Here is a 14,354-nt window from a genome sequence, read left to right as displayed (position 1 = left end):
GTGCCTCACATAGTTACAAGAATTGAAGTTAAAGTCAGTCATGATAACAGAATGCATGATATATAATGTAAATCAATTCTGCATTATTCATTTTAATGTTATACAAATGAGAATATCTGCAGCCTCAAACTTAGACATATGAAAGTTCAGGAAGTATAATAAATTAATATGGAAAAACATTTACCGTATTTTCCAGACTATAAGTCGCACCGGAGTATAAGTCGCACCAGCCCAAAAATGCATTATAAAGTAGAAAAAAACACAGATAAGTCGCACTGGACTATAAGTCGCATTTTAACTTTCACAACCTTATATGACACAATCATAGCAGACTGTTTATCTAATAATTTCACAGTAATTTTTTCTCAAACTTATTTATTTATTCCTTTCATGAAGCATCATTGGCTAACTAATACTCTGTTTTCATCCTGTATTTGTAGAAACAGTTTTCACTTTTATTGCATTTCTGAATCTATGAAATCATTGGAAAATAGAATATTATGTTGTTAGCCTTCAAGATCTAACTGTAAAAAAAAGTTTGCTGATTCTCTGAGTCACATACTCTTAACACTTAACATACCTCATACATCAAATTGACCCAGGAACATCATCTCTGTTCCTCACAAATGAACATAACAGGAGGGTTAACAATGTATTTATTTCAATTTATTTCTAATATAAGTCGCTGCGGAGTATAAGTCGCACCCCTTGCCAAACTATGAAAAAAAGTGCGACTTATAGTCCGGAAAATACGGTAATCAAATTGGAGTAAAATTACATTCAGTAAGATAAATATGGAAATTTGAGTTGATATAAGCAATTATTGAGTTAAACATAGACATAAGAAATTAGGTTGAATAAATCTAACCCAATTACTTGTTACCAATTGAAGTCATTCACTTAATATATATATATATATATATATATATATATATATATATATATATATATATATATATATATATTATTTATGTATATATATATAACAATAAATAAAAATTTACTGAAAATTAAATAATCAAAATAAGCCATTACTTTTGAGTTAGTTACTGATAAACATAATTATTTATAAAAACAAATTAATGAAATGGGGCTGGACAAAAATGATGGAACCTCCATAAAAGACTGAGAACTAATTGCCCAGGGGGTCATGATGAACTCAGGTATGTCCTTTAAGGCAAGGCAAGGCAAGTTTATTTGTATAGCACAATTCGTACACAAAGTAATTCAAGGTGCTTCACAAAACAGAAAAATGCATTAAAATAACAATACATCATAGAAATAATCAACGTAAAATTTACTTTAAAAGAAAAGAAAAGAAAAAATTTGAAAATTGATTTAAAAAGAAAGGAAGGAAAGCAAAGAAAAGTGCAGATAGGACCTTTCAGTCTTATACACGGCTAAACAGAAATGTTTTAAGTCTAGATTTGAACATGAACACAGAAGAGGCCCCTGTCTTACGACTTCAGGGAGGCTGTTCCAGATTTTAGATGCAGAATATAATGAAACGCTGATTCCTCTTGTTTAGTTCTGACTCTGGGAATCAACAGGAGGCCGGTCCCTGAGGTCCTCAGAGTACGAGATGGTTCATATGGCACTAACATGGAGAGACTTGTACACAAGCAGAGCTGCTTTGAAGTTTATTCTTTGAGGTACAGGGAGCCAGTGCAGAGACCTGCACACAGGACTAATGTGATCATACTTCCTGGTTTCTGTCAGGACTCGAGCAGCAGCATTCTGGATGTACTGAAGCTGTTTTACAGCTCGTTTGGAGAGGCCGGTGAGCAGGCCGTTACAGTAGTCTTACCTACTGGAGACAAATGCATGAATAATTATCTCCAGGTCTGGCTTTGACATTATGTTTTTGATTTTGGCAATGTTTTTCAGATGATAAAATGCCGCTGATGTTACTGACTTGATATGGCTGTTAAAGTTCAGGTCAGAGTCCATGATTACCCCTAGATTTCTGACTTGATTTGAGGGTTTAAGAGACAGAGAATGAAGGTAGCTGCTGACACTTTCTCTTTGTTTCTGTGGGCCAAAAATAATAACTTAGGTCTTGTTTGAGTTTAGCTGGTGAAAGTTGTTCTGCATCCACGCACTGATCTGTTGGAGGCAGTGGCTGAGTGAATCCACCGGCCCATATTCACCTGTTGTCAGTGACACATAGATCTGAGTATCATCTGCATAGTTGTGATAAGCTATGTTATTACTGCGTATTAACTGGCCTAGTGGCAGCATGTAGAGGTTGAACAGAAGGGGTCCCAGGATCGATCCCTGGCGCACACCACAAGTCAAGGCCATGTAGTCTCAGACACAACTCCCAATTTCAACAAAGTATTTCCTGTCTTCTAGATAAGACTTGAGCCAACTTAGGGCAGATCCAGAGATGCCAACTCAGTCTTGGAGTCTGTGCAAAAGGATCCCATGATCAACAGTATCAAAGGCAGCACTCAGGTCTAGCAGGATTAAGACAGAGAATTTGCCATCATAAGTGTTCAGGCGGATGTCGTTGGTTACCTTGATAAGAGCAGTTTCTGTGCTATGATGGGGTCTAAAACCTGACTGGAAAACATCAAATGACTTGTTTAATAAGAGAAAGTCAGTGAGCTGTTGGTAAACAACTTTTTCAAGGACTTTTCCTAAAAATGGCAGATTAGAGATAGGTCTGTAATTATACACTACAGTGGGATCAAGACCGCTCTTCTTCAGGAGGGGTTTAATGACTGCAGTTTTTAAGGCCTCGGAAAATATTCCAGATTGAAGAGACATGTTAACTATTTGAGTAATTGGTGGCAATACACTGTTCAGGACAGACTTTAGAAATCTAGTGGGTAACACATCATGGCAGCATGTAGACGAGCTCAGACGGGTGATGGTCTCTTGGACAGTTTGGTCTGTGACAGGTACAAAGTGAGTCAGCTTAGAGTGAGTAGGTGGCCGTTGGATAGTTATGTGTTGTGGAGTTGATGGCTTTTTTAATGCCCTGAACCTTGTCATTAAAAAATACAGCAAACTCATTAAATTTAGGTGTGCAAACCAGTTCTATTGGTAGCTGGGTTGGAGGGTTAGTTAATCTTTTTACTGTTGTGAACAGGATACGAGAGTTGCTGCTGCAACTTTCAATGATTTCAGAGAAGTACCTTTCCCTTGTTCTGCATAAAATCTGGTTGTAAGCGTACAACTCCCCCTTATACATTCCATAATGAACCTGGAGTTTTGACTTGCGCCACTTTCGCTCAGCTTTGCGGCACTGTTGTTTCTGTGCCCTGACTAGATCATCCTCCTTTTCTCCTTTAATTGACATCACAGCTGTTTTCAAACCCATAATCAGTCAGTCTGCCTATTTAAAGGGAGACAAATAGTCACGTTGCTGTTTGGTCAAAAGGTGTGTTCCACACTGAACATGGACAACAGAAAATGAAGGAGAGAATTGTCCCAGGACATTAGAAACAAAATTATAGGCAAACATTATAAAGGTAAAGGCTATAAAACCATCTCTAAGCAGCTTGAAGTTCCTGTGTCGACAGTGGCACATATTATTCAGAAGTTAAAGACCCACAAGACAGTAGACAACCTCCCTGGACGTGGCAGGAAGAGGAAAATTGATGACAAATTGAGGAGACAGATAGTTGGAACTGTATCCAAAGAGCCCAGAACAACCTACAAAGACATTAAAGGTGAACTCCTAGATCAAGGTACATCAGTGTCAGATCGCACCATTCGTCGTTGTTTGAGCCAGAGTGGATTTCATGGGAGATGACCAAGGAGGACACCACTGTTGAAAGGAAATCATAAAAAAGCCAGACTTGAATTTGCAAAAATGCATGTTGACAATCCACAAAGCTTCTGGGAAAATGTCCTTTGGTCATATGAGACAAAACTGGAGCTTTTTGGTAACGCACATCAGCTCTATGTTCGTAGACTCAAAAATGAAGCATACAATGAAAAGAATACTGTCCCTGCTGTGAAACATGGAGGAGGCTCAGTTCTGTTTTGGGGCTGCATATGGCACAGGGTGTTGAAGTTGTGCAAGGTAAAATGAAATCTCAAGATTATTAAGGCATTCTGGATAGAAATGTGCTGCCTAGTGTCAGAAAGCTTAGTCTCAGTCGCAGGTCATGGGTCTTCCAACAGGGCAACGATCCAAAACACACAGCCAGAAACCTCCAATAATGGCTCAGAGAAAAGCGTTGGACTATTCTGAAGTGGCCTTCTATGAGCCCAGATCTGAATCCCATTGAACATCTGTGGAAGGAGCTGAAGAAGACACCCGTCAAACCTAAGACAACTGGAACAGTTTGCTCATGAGGAGTTGGCCAAAATACCTGTCGACAGGTGCAGAAGGCTCATTGACAAATACAAAAACCATTTAATTGCAGTGATTGCCTCAAAAGGTTGTGCAACAAAATATTAAGTTATGGGTACCATCATTTTTTTCCAGCCCTATTTCATTAGTTTGTTTTTTAAATAATTGTTAATCAACCACTAAAAAGTAATGGCTGATTTTGATTACTTAATTTTCAATAAATTTTAATTTATTGTTACTTTTGAACATTTCAAGTCATTTCAGTGAGCATTGTGGACTTTCTTTCTTTAACTGAGGGGTACCAACAATTTTGTCCACCACTGTAGGTTCGATGTTATGCTCACTAAGAAATTACATTTGCTCGTTTTTGCACATAGGTTTGATGTAATTGTTCTTACGAAGTGAATGATCCTTTACTTATTTTTTTGTCTAGTCTCTAGCAGCAGTGCTGTTTAATATTTTGATATGGTGTTGAAGTTTAATATATTTGGCTTATATCGTCACCATTTCTTTGCGGTGTGGGAGAATGAACATTTTTCGAGTATTCACCTGGACCATGGTCCAGGTGAATACTCGATTCTGATTGGCTGTTGGGTGTTAAAAAGTGATAATGCACAGTGAAAACGCACTGCTAAAAAAAGCTCTTGTCGCATAGCTTAAGTGTTCTATATAACTGCTTTGGCTTCTTTGAAACAAACTTTAGCTTCATCATCTGGACAAAAACAAGCTGGACAAAAACAAGCTCTATTTAACCCATTGTGACAACCAGCACATATAGCTTTTCTTAGCCACTGCAGTCAAGGTCAGTGCCGTTACCATAACAACATATCAAATAGTCTGCTTTTTGTGAATTAGCAATTTAAACCGAAAAAATTACACATAAATGACAAAAAATTGATTACAATTGTATTTATTTTGTAAGTGACCATAGGAAAAGCGGGATAAAGGGGATAAATGTGGTGTCCATTATTTCACGCATTTTATTCAACCATCCCTTTTTTAGGCTTCCGCATTATACGTTAATGTCTGATAATGGACATCTCGTCCGGCATTATCCCTTACCCAACTGACATCTCGTCTGGCGTTATCCATTACTTAATTTGAATGTCATTTTTGATGTCCTTTTTGCTGTCGTTTCTGAATGTCCTCCTTGCTGCCGCGGATAATTGAATTTCCCCATCGTGGGATAAAAAAAGTTATCTAGTCTAATCTAACCTAATCTACTTAATGGAAATCTCTTCGGGCATTATCCCTTATTTAATCGAAATCTCTAAATTTACCAAATTATTTTGAAAGAAATGTTTACTTTACAGTCTGCTTTTTTATGATAGGTCTGTGTATTTAAGTAAAACATTTCAAATGATGATTTTGTGTTATTTGATTTTATTCAATAAACAATCAAATTTATCATATATGTATATAAATGCATACACAGATTTGCAGAGCAGCCTTGCCCAATAGAGTTTTGGCCCTAGACTTCTGCTCAGTTGGTTTTTGGTATTTTCTCACAGGACAGTGAGATCTTCATCAACGATAAGAAGACCGGGACAATGGACACTTTCTGGAACCCCACATCAGAGCTGAGGCAGAGCAGACTGATTCGATGTACCGTCCCACTGGAGGAGCAGAGCGAGTTTGAGTCTGAAAGGTTTGCTCCCAAAGCGGAGATCTTTCTGCTTCTGCTGCTTTCTCCACCTGACTGTGTGCTTCTGGATCAGGCTGTGGCAGCAGGTGACCCGAGCCATCAACAACAAGGACCAGACGGAGGCCACAAACGAGAAGTTCATCCTGGAGGAAGCTCAGAGGAAGTCTGCCCGCGAGCGCAAAGCCAAATGTGAGGAGTGGGTCCCCGCCCTGTTCGAGCAGGACCCTGTTACCGGAGAGTGGCATTATAAATATGCTGAGTGAGTGCCAAGATGCAGCATCAGTTCAGAACACGGCAAACACACTGACCCAAACAGAGTCACAGATCTGAGTAGGACTGCACAGAACCTTACTCTCTGTGCGATTTACAAAAAGGTCCACTTCATCTTGTTAAAGCCCAACTCTGATCATCTTCTGATCTATTTTCAAAGCATTTTAAATGCAGTTTTAATCTTATTTTTCTCATTAGAAAAATACTACAAGAACATGTTAGAAACACCATTTTCACTGGAGTGGGGATTTAAGCTTTTCTCCAAGTCACATAATTTCCAAGTGTTTAGGCGCCACCTGGTGGAAGATCTGTGTTGTGTAGAGTTGACTGTGTAAAAATGTTGGAGGATTGAGACTAAATCAGAAGTCAGAATTCATGACAGGATCAGTGACACACTCTGAAAACAGTTTGGGTCCATGTCAATGCTTCTGTCCCGTCAGCACCAGGCCCTGGGATCCTCTCAACGACCTGATCCAGTTTGAGAAAGACGGCTGCATCCAGACCAAGGTCCGGCACCGCACCCCCATGGTACGTTCTGGCAGTGTAATTAGTCTGAGTAACCAGGGGCCGCGCAGAGAAAATTGCAAGTGCCAGGTAGGTTTACCAAAAAAACCCTCTTTTTAAAGAGCATTTCGCCGCTGCCGCCGCAGCCGCCTTTGTACCGTCTTCACTTTGTCATCATCAGCATCTCTGCATGTTCCTCCATCCGTTTCCTTCTGTCTTTGCTTTCTGAGCGGTCTTTCATTTACACCCTCCTCTGCAGCAACCTCTGTTTCATTCTCCTGTCGGTCTGCTGTGTGGTGCACACCTTTAACGCTGGTGTCAAAGTGATGGAAACGTTTGCTGCTGTGGTCTGTGGCTGAAGCGAACACTGTTTGTGTTGTGCATCATTTTTAAACCAAAGTCCTAAATGAGACAAAAATACATTTGTATTGGTCTAACCTTCAAAAGAAAAGATTCAATCACATTGATTCTTCAGCTTTTGGTAATAAAATCGCTAACTTGTCTGCTAAAAAGCTGTTTTTGTTACATACAAATTATCTAATGACTTCTCGTCAAAACCAATTTATCAATGAAGTGAAAGTAAAAAAGTAGACTCTTTACCACCCAACCAGTGTTTTGCTCTTTGGAATGGTATTGTTATTTAAGGATCAACAAACCAGTCCTTTAATTTAAAGTCTTACAAACACCGACTCACAGCCGTTAGTCATCTAATTAATGGAAACGCTCCTCTGTAATTGTCTGTAAATTAGTGTCTTAGTAATCTGAGGAACTGTTGTGTTCTCCTCTGGAGGAACTGATGAAGGCAACTCTTCATTTGGTTGGTTTGAAAGAAATCTGAGTCCTAGAGCGGCAAATCTTTTTTTTGTTTTTAATCATTAGTTATGTAGAAACTTAAGACTGAAAATTGACTCATGAATCATTTTCTAAATAATCCTGTTAAATGTAAATGTGAACAGGTGACGGTGCCTAAGAGAAAGCACAAAAGCGACCAGCCCAAGAGCCCGGAGAGCGGCTGCTCATCACCCGAACCCGACCGCCAAGACTCATCTGGCAGCGAGCGTGAGTCTCCACCCCCATCCGTCTAAAACCCTTTCTGCTGTTTCTGTGAAAGTCAAAACACAAGCAGTTAAAACACCTGAAACCTTTGTGCTCCTTCATGCTAACTAAGGTTTTTATAAGCTTTCCTTATGAGCAGAAAGTAAGAGGAACATCTATGTCCCACAACAAAAACGGCCCGTTTAGACATAAGTCACAAATTCTTCCCCCATCGACAGATTTTTCTTTAAATGGGCAAAGAAAACTTACTAACTACAACTTACCCCCTTCCTCATATAACCTCATAATAGGGTGAGGGGGTGGGGGGCTTAGCCTGCGATGAGCCTTGGGGGGGGGGGTTTACTAGGCAGTGGCCCCCCTCCTATGGTTGCCGTATGGAGTGGCCCCCCCCTCTTTCGGTTTTATTTGCACCTTAGACATGTAGGGCCCTTGGTAGGGGGGGTGCTTGGACATCACTGCCAGCAAGCAGCAGATGTCCTCCTAGCACCCTACCCGCCAATTTTAACCGCACCTTAGACATTTAGGGCCCCTTGGTGGGGGGGGTGAGGGGACATCACTGAGTAATCAGGAGATGTCCCCTTAGTGCCCTACCCGCCAATTTTAACTGCACCCCCCTTAGTACACACACCCCTCCCCCCTCAATATATACATCCCAACATAAACACACACACATGCACACACACACCCTCTTAAACACACATACACGCACACACATTTTGCAAGGAAGGTGGGACCTAGGACCATCTGTCCCCTGCCTCTTCCCTGGTGGGGGGTACGGGCCCCTTTGCAACGGCGGCCGTGTCCCCGGGGTGCCGGCTTCCTGGGCCCGGCGGTGCTCTCTCCGCGCGGTGGGGGGGTTCACATTACATCTGAGCCGGGGGTGTTGGTGTCCCTGGGGGGTGGGTTCTGGTCCTTGCTCCTGAGCGCTGGGCCCCGCCAAATTTCCAACTGTGGCCGAGCCTGGTCGGGCCATATTTACAACACCCCTTGTGGGCCCTCTTTTTTCCCCGGGGTTCCCCCCTCCAGGGCGGGGGCGGCGGGCCCCTGCCTTGCTCCTCCCTGGACCAACCGTGGGCCGGGCGGATGGCTGCCTGGAGTGCGGAGCGGGTCTCCCTTGGGGGGTCCTGGCTCGTACCTGGGGTTGGGGCGGGGGGATGCCCAGAACTCCTGGGTGGTGGTTGGGTGCTCGTCTGGGGCTGTGGGCGTCCCTCTCCGGTGGGGCCCTGCGTTGGGCTCTCCCGGCGCGGCGGGGGGGCTGTTCTCCTGGTTGGGCTGGGGCGGCCCTCTCTTTCCCTCCGTGCCTCCCTGCTCTCTGGCTCTGGGGGCCTTGCGGCGGTCCTGCTGGCCCTGGCCTGGGTGGCGGGCTTGGTCGCCCGGGCGGCGGTTGTTCCCTGCCGGTTTCCGTGTGGCGTGGGGGGGATTCCGGCTGCCGCTGCTGCTGCGGTGGGGGTCTTGGGGTGGGGATGGCTGGGCACTCTCCCTCCTTCTTTACACATTCCACCATCCATTTTAGAAGAACATGAGCACTCACCTGAGCACGGGTGTTGGCTCACCTTTGCACTGGCGGTTTGCGTGAGTGAATGACTGAAATGTTTCACACTAGTTGGTTTTAAGGCATAAGTATGCGTGTGAGCACTATCTGTTTTGTGTACATGTCGACAGATGGACATTTTTGCAGCTAGCAGGTGTGTTTGACACTTGGGTGTGTGTGTGGACAGGCTCCGCCCTTTTTGTACTGCATTTGAGCCTTACCATGGTGATTAACAACCAGTAAACTTGTTGCTTTATGCTGCTTCATGGTCTTATCCCCCTTCCCCTCCTACTATCACCCTCCTTCCCCCCCTCTCTCTAACGTCCCTCTCTCTTCTTCCCCTCTTTCCTTTTCCGTCCGGTCCAACACCAAAGATCTTCAAACATGTTTGAAATTAATAAAGTTTGGCCTCAATTACAAAAGGGGTTTATTCAGACATACCTTTGGTTTGTCTGAAGATTAATAACCCCTCTTGTTAAAGTAAAATATGTCCAACACAAGAGGCCCTCAGCTCTCATCTGTTTGCCCAGCTGTTGGACAGGACAAGGTTAAAAAAAAAAAAAAAAAAAAAAAATGGGCAAAGAAACATATACCAACGGGGTCAGAAAAATGGTCTTAGTTTAAGAAAACACAAATCACATCTCTAAGATATTTTCTCAAACTAACATTAATTTAATATTAAAAGACTTTCTTGATAATAATTGTTCCTGCTGGACATAAAATATCTGAGAAGTTTTCTTCAAATGATGGTCTTTTGACTTTAAGATTCAGGTTTTGGCAGTAATAAATAACTTGATTCTTTCATAAGAAAAAGACAAAGATCCTGCAATATTATCACCCAAAATTGTTGTTTTATTAAATCAGTACAGATTAGGAATTCCTAACTTTGTGTTTCATCATTTGTGGTTAAAATATATTTTACATTTCTGACCTTCCAGGACACAAAAGCAAACACACCATCCGCCTGAGGAAGAAGGCTGCAGACCTTGGGGAGCTCCAAAGTGCCATTGAATCTATAAAGCAGACACAGGAGAGCATAAACAGGTGAGACAAGTGTTCAGACGCTCGCACTTCCTGTGCACGCCACCATTCTGACCTTCCTGTGTGTGTCTGCAGGAGCATCACTGTGCTGCGCAGTCGGACCGCAGCAGGCCGCGGGGAAGCCAGCTCCTTCTTGCAGCAGCGGGATTACGTGGTCATAGCTTTCCTCATCATCCTTCAGGTCGTTATCAACTACGTCTTCAAGTAGCAGCCAGAACGCTGGCAGAGAGGCGAAGCGGCTCACGGCAACGGACGAAAGACCGCCCTCTCTGTCTATGTGAAACCCATGAAAGTGAAGCGTGTTTTTAAAAAACTGCTAATTTATTCCTCACAAGTTCATTCCACATTGAGGAGTTGAGGAACCTCTCCTCTGAACTCTGCAGGGCGGCAGATTTGAGACGGAAGCCTTCCCTTTCTTTTTTTTTTCTTTTTAGCGGGGCAATGTCGCCCGTTATCATTTCACCTCAAACGAAAGGGAATCTTTTAACTCCCAAAGAGGAGCACCACTCAGATTGTAAGACGGAAGTGTGAGAATCCTTTTCATGTTTTTTTAAATGTGATTTAACTTCCCTGGTCCTCTGTGAACGGTCGCTCCGAGCAGCAGCAGCATAAGGAGGAGGAGGAGGAGCAACGGCAGCATACTGAGGAGAAATCAAAGCAGTCCGGCTTTTGGATCTTTGTGTTCTTAGATTGTAGCTTTCATCGTGAGAGGAGAACAGAGGGAGAGGCGGACACAGACTCTCACAGCTGTACATTGTAGTCTCAACTGTAGCCTTTTTTACAGTTTGGTTCCAAGGCACAAGTGCACTGTCCTCCTTAAACGTGTTAATCTGATCCTCCCAGCGTATCTTCCAAATTCAGCAGCAGCTTCCCTGTGTTTCCAATCAGCCATACTGGAGGGACAGGATTGAAAATACTGGCATTTCTGAGACCTTCAACAGCTGCTTTGGTTTTCAGCCTCAGATCTAAACCCTCAGTTTGCCTCCATTCTTTCAATTTCTGCAGCTGTCTGGTAAATTCACCAAAGTAACAACATAAACCTGGATGTTTGAATGATTTATGAGCTTTCTGCAGCAGAACTCTCCATCTTTCCAAGTTTTCTATGAAAATAAATTCTTCACATTTCATTGAAGACACAACATATGAACAGGAAATGTTTCACTCAGGTTGAAAGACTTTGATTTTGTTGTAGTACGTGTTCTTTTAGCAGATTTGGTTTTAAAAGTAAACATTTTAAATGTATTTTCCAAAATACAGTCATTCTAACTCTGTAAAATGTTTCCTGTTTGGCTATTGTGTCTCCAAAAGATCAAAACCATCTGTTCATTTGGTCAGACGTCGAACAGATTTGTGGGTAAAAGTCCGCTTCTCCCAATCATAACAATCATTTTTGCTCTTTTTCTTTGGTTTGTCCATGAAAGCTGCCAGAACTGAAACTCTCCTTCGTCCTGATTCCCCATAGAGACTTCTAGTATATTCAACAAGTCAGGGAGACAGTTCAGTGATGGGGAGAGTAGAAAAACTGGCAGCAGTTCTTATCTTGGCATGTTTGATTTTTTGAAAGCAGAAAATGTTACATGGGTGGAGACTTTCTGTCCTGGCTCAGGGTTATAGCCCTCAATCAGACGAGTGTCTTCATCTTAACCAAAGTCTAAAGTGTCCATCTTTGGGGGATTGAATTGTTGACACTGTGAAGAACTGTCCACTTTACCAAGTTACTGCATCAGCTCACTGCCGCTGCAGACGGGATCAGGAAGCCACCTGACTCTCCAGACCGCCACCTTTCCTGTTTCACTGCCTGACCGCGGCGCTCTAGAACAGGTCCAGTTCAGAGCGCCGCTCTTCTCCTCCAGCGCATTTGAGCCTGTATTTTTAGGCAGAAAACTAGTGTAATTCAATCAATAATCTACCTGTAAGAAGATATAGACTTGTAGGGATTTTCTATTCGCCGCTCATTACAAATGTTGGACAAGAAGCAGCTGAACTGTAGAGTAGAGATGGTTTCACTGTGTAAATATCCAGAGCAGCCACCGGTCAAACTACGCCCTCTAGGTTTCCATCTATAGTTAGATGAGCAAAATAATAGCAGGAAACTCTCGTCACGGATATTCCGGGTGAGCCAAAGCCTCATCGTTGTTGGGTCGCAGCGTGGCTCCAGTTTGGTGCCTTCATCTTTTATCGGAGGGATTAGCTCAGACATTAAAGTTCGGATCTCCTGAGGATTCCTGGATATCAGAAATCAGGATAGTGTCTGAGGACAGAGCGAACCCCAGTAATTGAAACAATTGAAGGCATCACGTTGGAGCCCTCAAAAGAACATCCTCCTGTTTTTTGAAGTTCCAGATCTTAACTCTCAAAAGGACTGTCTCTGGTTTGTGTTCATTTCTGCCTGTCATGAAGTCCGCCTTGTCCATGTTTACTTAAGGGATTGCCTCCACCGTCAGCAGAGTGTTAAGCCATGAAGACAGATAGTGTCGGGAGGAGGGCAGCTGTCCCTGAAGTTACCCGGCTGGCCCGAGTGCACCTGTTCTGGTGTTTCTGTCAGATGTTCATGATTGAGTGCAGACATTTGGGTGTGGAGAGCAACCAGTGCCTTCTAGAGTCTGAATGGATGGGGGAGTGGGTGGCGAGGGCCGAGCAGAGGTGGACGTGCCATATGTCGCCTTTGAGAGGTTGCCACCTCTTCCAGTCCCCCCCCACCTTCTCTCCTTAAGCGTTTGCATAGTAATGCACCCATGGGTCCCCAAACTCTTCACGAAGAGAGAAGCAGCCTGCTCACCAACGTGTAAGAAAAGGAGCACCCTTCATTGTGTCTGTGAAGAGGAGCGGCTTCCACTGTGCGTGAAGAGGAGCGTCTTTTCATTGAATCTGTGAAGAGGAACACCCTTTACGGTGTGTGTGAGGAGCAGTGTCTTTCATTGTGAAGATAAGCCTCCTGCACTGCTCCCAAGAAGAAGAGTTCCCTTCATTGTTTTCTGTGAAGAGGAGCGTCCTTCACTGTCTAAAGTTACACCTTTTATTTATTTCTCTTTTTTTATGTTTTTTTTATGTTTTTAGGTCACTCTTTTGTCGTCCTGATGTTTTTTCAGATTTTAATCTTTTTTGGTTTTACTTGACTTCAGTCTTTGTTACACAAACACAAAAGCCTGTTTCTTATTAGAGAGCGTATTTACTGTCTCCATGGCAACTGTCACATCCTGGAAGTTTATGGTCATGTAACAGAATAAAAACAAAATTACTTTGACTCTCCTGTCTTGCATTTGGTTATTTTCATACTTAAGGAGATTATAATCTAATTATAGACTGAATAATTATTTAATGAAAATTGATGTTCTGCCTGAAAAGTAACTACCGGTAAGTAAACAAAGCGTTTGTTTTCAGTGTAACGCCGCTCCTCCAGCATCAGAGGGCAATGTTCTCCCAGCTTGGTTCTGGGCTGGTTAGTTTTCACAGTGAACTGTGATTTTCTTTTACTCTTTGGCTTGTTGAAAAATATTATAAGAGCTTCAGTATAATTCTCCCAAAAATGTAAAACAGCCAAACCCCCCACTCCCACTGCACCCCTATATTTAATTTATTTTAGTGTTTTACTCCTGAATCTCATAAAAACTGCATGAAAGTTGAAAATAGTTTTCTATTTTAATTCAGTCGAAGTAGTTTAACATTTTAACAAACGGCAGATTGTACTTCCATCAGAAGATGGACTGTTAACCCTTGTGCTATCAAAGGCACTTTAAAATTGGGAGTGGGGTCATCTGGACCCCACAAGACAGTGCGCTGAACCTTTTTTCTTCAATGATTTGTGATCACTGGTGTCCATGGACTACATGAAATCCTCTTCACCTTTATCCACCTTTGTCGTGGTAGGGATTACACGTCAATGTAAGGGTGGGGTCATCTGGACCCCATAATATTGCACAAGGGATAAATGGAAAAAGCTGCAGCATCTCTGCTTTATCTATACTTTACTCCACTTGTTAAGCCAAATACAGTGATGA

General features: G+C 42.6%; 1 protein-coding gene across 9 annotated transcripts in view; it reads left to right on the top strand.

Annotated features, from left to right (window-relative positions):
• osbpl8 (oxysterol binding protein like 8) overlaps positions 1-13,600 on the top strand; it is a 101,426-nt gene extending 87,826 nt beyond the window's left edge. For 6 of the 9 annotated variants that reach the window (XM_023952604.1, XM_023952606.1, XM_023952605.1 and 3 more), the window contains 6 exons: positions 5,821-5,957; positions 6,028-6,213; positions 6,665-6,818; positions 7,685-7,787; positions 10,254-10,359; positions 10,432-13,600. In XM_023952604.1, the coding sequence (XP_023808372.1) occupies positions 5,821-5,957; positions 6,028-6,213; positions 6,665-6,818; positions 7,685-7,787; positions 10,254-10,359; positions 10,432-10,564 (819 nt within the window). In that variant the 3' untranslated portion in view covers positions 10,565-13,600. The remainder of the gene's footprint in view (positions 1-5,820; positions 5,958-6,027; positions 6,214-6,664; positions 6,819-7,684; positions 7,788-10,253; positions 10,360-10,431) is intronic. The other 3 variants (XM_023952609.1, XM_023952607.1, XM_023952613.1) reach the window with 1 other exon arrangement.
• The last annotated feature ends 754 nt before the right edge of the window (positions 13,601-14,354 follow it).

Source organism: Oryzias latipes, chromosome 23 (assembly GCF_002234675.1).
Source record: "Oryzias latipes chromosome 23, ASM223467v1".
In the NCBI taxonomy this organism is placed as follows: domain Eukaryota; kingdom Metazoa; phylum Chordata; class Actinopteri; order Beloniformes; family Adrianichthyidae; genus Oryzias; species Oryzias latipes.
Note: the sequence above shows the minus strand (reverse complement) of the source record. Positions and strands in the feature narration are given on the sequence as shown.